At 46.4% G+C, this 8,215-nt stretch overlaps 1 protein-coding gene across 1 annotated transcript; it reads left to right on the top strand.

Moving 5' to 3' along the window:
* The first annotated feature begins 1,054 nt into the window (after positions 1 to 1,054).
* LOC144277657 (olfactory receptor 52E4-like) lies at positions 1,055 to 2,053 on the top strand. Its single transcript, XM_077838594.1, has one exon. It carries the CDS (start codon positions 1,055 to 1,057, stop codon positions 2,051 to 2,053), a length of 999 nt encoding a protein of 332 aa, XP_077694720.1.
* Positions 2,054 to 8,215: the final 6,162 nt, after the last annotated feature.

Here is an 8,215-nt window from a genome sequence, read left to right as displayed (position 1 = left end):
ACAGGTTCCCTTTTTGACCAGACTTTCTGATTTACCTGACAATCATAAATGGCAGCCAGAAACAGAAGCCCAAAACAAGAGTGTTTGGGTAAAACCATGATGTGTGGAAACCCTATTCATTCATGTTTGATTGCATGAACCATCTGTATCCTTATGTCTTCGGGCTTTTCCTGAGCTCTTCACTCACATGCCTTGAGCTCAGGGGCAGGAGGCTGGGGCAGAGGCATCTGTCTATAAATAGGTTGGTCGTTTAAGACTCTCAGCCCTGAAGAGATCTCGTCCAGACAAAAGAAAAAAGTAACTGTAGTCTTGGTAAAACCAGTTTTGTCCAGCGTCTTTGTACAGGGGAGGACGTGGAAGAAATCGACCCTCCCCAGAAGGGGGAACAGAGAGAGGAGGTGGAATAGGAAACTCTTTGGTAGCAGGTCTTTGGCTGCAGCAGATAGACAGGCCTTCTGTTACTTTCCTTGTTGGGCCTGTCTTGTAGCAGGTGACTTCTGGGTACCCTTCTGGCTCTGTCAATCTGTTTCTTCACTTTACCACCCCCCCCCCGAAAAATGTTTTCACTTTCTCACTGAACCAGGTGTTTATCCAAAGCGGTCCACTTCTTTGACTATGGAATTGAAACTTTCTAGCTATCTAATAAATGCTTCTTCTAGAATTCCAATTTTCCCTCCCCAGTTTTCTGTCTATTTTTTTCTGATATTTTGCCTCAGCTTTGAGGAACTAGCTCTTGTGAAACACAAAGTGTCTACAGGTTTCAGAGTAGCAGCCATGTTAGCCTGTATTCACAAAAAGAAAAGGAGTACTTCTGGAACCTTAGAGACTAACAAATTTATGTGAGCATAAGCTTTCGTAAGCTACAGCTCGCTACAGATATTACTGGTTGGGAATAGTGCTCTGTTTGACCATTTGAATGTAATCAGCTCCATTTCTTAATTTTCCCTACTCCTCTATCACACACCCCTTCTTTGTCTCTCCATCCAGGAATATTTACTGCGACCATCACCTGAGACCCTGGGAACAAACAGAATTTCCAGTGAATGTACAGTACATGCAGAAGACACGGTTCTGCCTCAGAGTTGGACACCTTCTCCCCTACTCCATGTCAGATTCCAACATAACTGACTTCACCAACCCCTCCACCTTCATCCTGTTGGGCATTCCTGGCCTGGAAGCAGCCCATGTCTGGATCTCCATCCCCTTCTGCACCGTGTACTCCATAGCCATCTTGGGGAACATTTCCATCCTGTTAATAGTGAAGAGGGAGCCAAGCCTCCACAGGCCCATGTACTATTTCCTCTGCATGCTGGCCATCACCGACCTGGTCCTGTCCACCTCCACCCTGCCCAAAACGCTGAGCATCTTCTGGTTGAATTCCAGGGAGATCAATTTCAGTGCCTGCCTCACCCAGATGTTCTTCATTCACTGCTTCTCAGGGATGGAGTCTGGGATCCTTGTGGCCATGGCTTTGGATCGCTATGTGGCCATTTGTCATCCCTTGAGACATTCCACCATCCTGACAAACTCTGTGGTGGCCAAGATAGGCCTGGCCATTGTGCTGCGTGGAGGCATCCTCACACTGCCCTTTCTCATCCTGGCGAGACAGTGGCCATATTGTAGGACCAACATCATCCCACACTCATACTGTGAGCACACGGTCATGGTGAAATTGGCCTGCGCAGACATCCGCATCAGCAGTTACTATGGCCTCTTTGTGTTATTCTTTGTGACCGGTGTGGATGTGTTTTTTATCGCCATGTCCTATATCCAGATCCTCAGGGCCATCTTCAGCCTCCCCACAAAGGATGCCCGGATCAAGACTTTTGGGACCTGCAGCTCCCACCTCGGGGTCATCTTAGCCTTTTACATCCCCGCTCTCTTCTCCTTACTCACACACCGGTTTGGGCAGAATGTGCCCCCTCATTTCCACATTCTAATGGCCAATGTGTACCTCCTGGTGCCCCCCATGCTGAACCCCATCATCTATGGGGTGAGGACCAAAGAAATCTGGGACAGGCTGCTCCATCTCTTTACTCATAAAGAGACTTAAAAGTTTTCTGCTGAGGCTCTGGCTCTCAGTCTAAGCTCTGTCTGGAGCTGGCTGGTAACATGGTGTGGGGCCCTCTTCCCTGAGTCACTTCTTAGACAGTCAAAAAGACATTAAATGCTCTTTCCTGCTCTTACTGTGCTGTGTCAGTGTGACAAACAGGGGAATTGCTCTGTGTTCAACTCCTTAACCCATCGGGATGCCACCTTTCCAATTTCTATTAAATGGACCCCTGGGGCTCTGCCCTCTGCCCAATTCCTTCCTCCAGTGTCCAGCCCCTGCTCCACATCTCACCTCAAGCCTCCAACCATTTCTGCGCTTTACCACTCAAGGCCCCGCCCCTCTTGCTCACTCCTCTCCTTCTCTTCCACCATCGCTCGCTGATACTCCTCCCTCTCCCACCACCCCAGCGGGGCTCCGTAGGATCCGAGGCTGGGACTGGAGCTGCTGCAGCCTTACAAAGAGCCTGCAGTGGGTACAGTGAGGACACAGTGCTCTGGCCGACACGCCACTTAGGAGCAGAGAGGGAGGCCAGGAAGCTGTATAAAAGCAGCTGAGGGTTGTGTGGGAGACGGGCAGGATTATGCATCGTACAGCTTGTGGGCCCTACAACTCAGATACAAAATCCTGAGGGCATAGACCATTGTGTGACTTATTTCTTTAGCTTCTGGCTCCCTTTTGTTCCTCCTGTAACGAGGATGGACTGGGAGCTGTTTGCCCTGAGCCAGGCCTCGTGGGCAGGGCAAGGAATCAGCTTTGAAGCTAGGTGGACAACACCTGAGAGAGGCAGAAGGAGAAGCCCCTGTTTTAGATGGGAAGGTGGGGTGCTGGGCAGAGGCCGGGGTGGCTGCAGTAGCTCACAGGGAGGGAGATAACTGGCACACCTGCCAAGAGCTGGGTATTTACACGTGTACATGGCACTTTATCTGGAACTACAGGACATCCATTGCCCAGGGGCTGAAGCTGAACAGGGAAGCTGTGTCTACCATATGCTCTGCATGATGCTTTTGATCACTACATCTGGAGGATCTATAGCTAGGCTGCAAGGCAGCGTTATCCCCATGTCATGGATGGGCTGAGCCACACAGATGTAAAGTGATTTACCCAAGGCCAAACAATGAGTCAGTGGTAGAGCTGAGAATAAGAACCAGGAGTCCTGACCCCCCAGCACCATTGCTCTGGCCATGAACTGGAATTGCTCCTCTGGTACCAGTACAGCACCAATAATCATAACTTGAGACACAAAGGCGAGACATGCACATGAACAGGATAATCATACCCAGCAAATCATAACTTTCCTATTGACACCTGACAGGACACACTTTGTTCAACACTTGTTGCAGCTGAATAACAGTGGCAGCAACAATGATAAAGATGGTCATTATTCAATCATACAGCATCACAGCATGTTCTTCTCCCACAATGTTGCTACAGTTGCTCGCCACCTGAGGAAGGGACATTCCCTGGATCTAGCAGGACAAGCAGCTGGGACACTGGAGCCACTGGAGGACGGGAAGAGCAGAGAAAAGCTTGTTTTGCTGCAGGGAGCCTGGTCCTTGTACAAATAGCTGAGGAAAGAGTCCTTTAAAAGTGGGAGGTGGACATCCGTGAACGTGAGTGTTTCCTCCAACCATAGCCAGCCAGCCCCCTTGACTTTGAACAACCTCAACTTGTGTTTGACTAAAGCATCTTCCAAAAAGGTGTCCAGGGCTAGATCCACAAAGGCACTTGTGTAAATACTGAATTTAGGCACTGCTGCCTTTCTCAAACCCCGGCTCATCTGCTGCCTGACCCTGCAGGAGCCTCAGGTTCTGGCAGTCACCTGCACAAAGCAGCCTGAATGCTGAAGCTGCTCCACAGATAACAAGCTGCTCAGAGTCTTTGCTCGGGCCTCAGTTCCGGTGGGGTTCTCCAATGAGGTGTTCCCCCACCCATCTCCCCGTCAGGCCCAATCAGTTAGGCGTTCTCAGACCACAACTCCCCCATGGGGCCTTGCAGATCGGGATTGTCTGTGTGTGTTTGCATGTGTGTCCATAGGCGTGGTTGTGCCTGGTGTGACGTTGCACCCCATAATGCTTTCTGGGAATATGCTTATTAATGTATGTGTGACATAACTGGAATATGTTTTTTGCTATGTATGCCATGTAACATATCTTGTAAAGGTTATGATCTACTAAATATATTCATCCTATTTGTATGCATGTATCGTTTTTTAATTCGAAATGATGAACATTGGCTATGTACTTGTTTAATTTTAAGTAACCTCAGTGAAGCAGTTGGTCAGCTTCCTGAGAAAAGACTATTCTCAGTAAGTGCCTGTCATAAATATAAAGGGAAGGGTAAACCCCTTTAAAATCCCTCCTGGCCAAAGGAAAAATCCTTTCACCTGTAAAGGGTTAAGAAGCTAAAGGTAACCTCACTGGCACCTGACCAAAAGGACCAATGAGGAGACAAGATACTTTCAAAAGCTGGGAGGAGGGAGAAAAACAAAGGGTCTGGGTCTGTCATTATGATGCTTTTGCCAGAGACAGAACAGGAATGGAGTCTTAGAACTTAGTAAGTAATCTAGCTAGGTAGGTGTTAGATTATGATTTCTTGAAATGGCTGAGAAAATAGCTGTGCTGAATAGAATGACTATTTCTGTCTGTGTGTCTTTTTTGTAACTTAAGGTTTTGCCTAGAGGGATTCTCTGTCTTTTGAATCTAATTACCCTGTAAAGTATTTACCATCCTGATTTTACAGAGATGACTCTCTTTTTACCTCTATTAAAAGTCTTCTTGTAAGAAAACTGAATGCTTTTTCATTGTTCTCAGATCCAAGGGTTTGGGTCTGTGGTCACCTATGCAAATTGGTGAGGATTTTTACCAAACCTTCCCCAGAAAGTGGGGTGCAAGGGTTGGGAGGATTTTGGGCGGAAAGACGTGTCCAAACTATGCTTTTTCAGGAACCCAGATAAAGTTTGGTGGTGGCAGTGGAAGTCCAGAGGCAAAAGGGTAAAATAGTTTGTACCTTGGGAAATTTTAACCTAAGCTGGTAAAAGTAAGCTTAGGAGGGGTTCATGCAGGTCCCCACATCTGTACCCTAGAGTTCAGAGTGGGGAAGGAACCTTGACAGTGCCCAATCAAGAAACACTTAAGCTTACTATGAACTGGGAGATGTCAATCCACATCTGAGCTTTCCCAGGAATGTGGCCTGGCTTGTTAGGAACCGAGTCATGCATGGACATGTGACTTGCCCATGTGACTCCAAAACTCGATCTTGGAACTGAATTCTGGATAGGAGAGAGGAAGGGGTTTCCACTCACAAAAGAAAGTCTATTTAAGCCCCTGGGAGCCCCCTCCATTTGGTCTTCAGTTGGCTGAAGAGAGAGCCTCTCCATCCCCAAGGATACCTGAAAGAAACTGGAACAAAGAACAGTAGCCACGAGGGTGTGAGTGATCACTGGACCCAGACTAGAAGGAGACTAGTCTGTAAAATAATCTTATTGGAACATCTCTGAGGGTTAGATTTAATCTGTAATCACTTTCTTACTACATTAGGTTTACACTTGCGTTTTTTATTTTATTTTGCTTGGAATTCACTTTGTTCTGTCTGTTATTACTTGGAACCACTTAAATCCTACTTTTTGTATTTAATAAAATCACATTTTACTTATTAATTAACCCAGAGTATGTATTAATACCTGCCGAGGGGGGTGGGGGGGGTAGAGAGAACAGCTGCGCATATCCTTCTCTCAGTGTTACAGATGGTGAATAATTTATGAATTTACCCTGTATAAGTTTTATACAAGGTAAAATGGATTTATTTGGGGTTTGGACCCCATTGGGAGCTAGGCATCTGAGTGTTGGAGACAGGAACACTTCTTAAACAATTTTTCCCCAGATCCCTAAATGGCCCATCAAAGGATTGAACTCATAACCCTGGGTTTAGCAGGCCAATACTCAAACCACTGAGCTATCCTTCCCCCCATGGGTTTCTGTGATCCAACCCGTCACACCTGGGTATCTGTGTGTGTATGTGTGCATGGGTGTATGTGTGCGTGAGTGTGCACATGGGTCCATGTGAATGCTTGCATGTGTGTGCACCCCCAGCTCGCAGTTTAGCGCCCTCACCTGGAGTCTGTGAGACCCAGATTCAAATCCCTGCTCCTCTGAAGGTTTATTTGTACAAAGTGGAAGAGCTCCAGACAGACAGACTCAGTGCCCCACACAGAATTGCCATTTGCCTGGTACTCAGGGCACTCATGTGGGACACAAGAGACCTGTGTTTTAGTCACTGTTCCAAATCAGGTAGAGCAGAGATTTTGAATCTGAGTCTCCCAACTCTCTATCAGATCTGTCACTAGAAAGTGCTGACCTGTCCTGGGCACCTCGCTCCAGGAGAGGGATCACAGATGACAGTCCCATGAGGAAATATGCACCTCTCTCCAGCTCCTTAGCCAGGCCCCTACACACCCCAATTACTGGGCGTTAGGTGCTAGAGGACTGTGTATGGGCTTTGGAGACCAGAGTGGCTAAATTGGAAGAGCTAAGGGAGACAGAGGGATACACAGATGATCTTTTCGGGACAGAGCAGAATGGTCCCATCCCCAGTCTGACAGCCTCTGTGCTTTTGAGGATGATGAAAGTCTCAAGGAAAAAGAATGTCAAACTAGAGCAGCTGGGACCCTGCTTCCAGATGATGTGATGGTCTCCTGTCATACTGAGAATACCTCTCCAGGGGACGGAACTCCAGTTATTAGGAAGAGACAGGTAATTGTTAGGGGGGATTTGATCATTCGAAATATAGATAGCTGGGTTTGTGGTGACTGGGAGAACTGCATGGTGACTTGCCTGCCTTGTGCGAAGGTTGCAGATCTCTTGAGAGGTCCTGCAGGACAAATTTAGGCTTCTAGGAAAGAGATTGAAGTCCAGGTCCTCCATGGTAGAATTCTCTGAACTACTTCCACTTTCACGCACAGGGCCCGTTAGACAGGCAGAACTGCAAGGTATCAATGTGTGGCTGAGACGGTGTGTGTGGGGGGGTAGATTTATCAGGAACTGGGGAAACTTTTGGGAATGCTGGAGCCTACACAGGAAGGCTGGGCTCCACCGAAACCAAAATGGAACCAGATTGCTGGCACTCAAAATTAACATAGCACAGAGAGAATTTTTTAAACTAAGGGCTGAGTGAAAGCCAACATGTGCGGAAAAGCACATGGTTCAAACAGAGTCATCCCTTAGGGGAGGCTGTAGTCATGGAGATTCTCGTAGTAAGAAGGAGAGGATGGAAGATGATAAAATATGGGTAGGCTCTGACACGAAACAAATGAAGAAGACTCCCGTTCAAATACATCCTGTAATGGCAGACAGCTAATAAAGTGACAACTTTGAAAGTACTAATATAGAAATGTTAGAAGTCTAAATAATAAAATGGGTGAACTAGAGTGCCTCATTTTAAATGAAGATATTGATATAATCGGCATCACAGAAACTTGGTGGAATGAGGATAATCAATGGGACAGAGTAATACCAGAGTACAAAATATATTGGAAGGACAGAACAGTTCGTGCTACAAACTTACCTACATGTTAAAGTTTAATAGGCTATTAAACAAACTTACCTCACCAGACCCTGTCATACCAAGATCTGTAAAATGACCTTTGATTGAGATCCCTTCTGAAGGGGACACTGAGGGGAAAGGAAAACGAGTAATTTAACACATGTTCAGGTTCAGGAAGGAGTTTAAAGACACAGTGGGTATTGACAAACCGAACTGTCCAAGCTGAAGGCATGAAATAATAAAAAATATTTGGAAACACCTACCTGTGATAGAAGATTTGGTGTCATTGTTAAATCTCACGATGGAAAGTTTGTTGCTAAGATAAGAACATTCTTATATTTTTTAAAAGAAATAATTTGGTACTGATGCTAATTCCCATGACAAGATGTAACATGCATGATTGTTGGGAAAGGCTTTTGGACATGCTAGGAATAGTAAACAAGAATCCCTTTTGGGATACTGCTTCTCAGCTAACACCCGTAAACAGGCTCAAAGCTTGTCACAGCAGGGAAACCATAATAAACCTGGTCTGCTGTGTGGTAGGGGGAAACTGAGGCACACCAACTCATGGCATTCATGAATATTTGTATTGGGTTATCACCAGTTGTAAAAACACAATGACTT

The sequence above is a fragment of the Eretmochelys imbricata genome, chromosome 1, assembly GCF_965152235.1.
Source record: "Eretmochelys imbricata isolate rEreImb1 chromosome 1, rEreImb1.hap1, whole genome shotgun sequence".
NCBI classification, from domain to species: Eukaryota; Metazoa; Chordata; order Testudines; family Cheloniidae; genus Eretmochelys; species Eretmochelys imbricata.
Note: the sequence above shows the minus strand (reverse complement) of the source record. Positions and strands in the feature narration are given on the sequence as shown.

Coding starts and splice junctions, on each gene's coding strand:
- LOC144277657 (XM_077838594.1), top strand. CDS start 1,055: ATGCAGAAGACACGGTTCTGCCTCAGAGTTGGACACCTTCTCCCCTAC.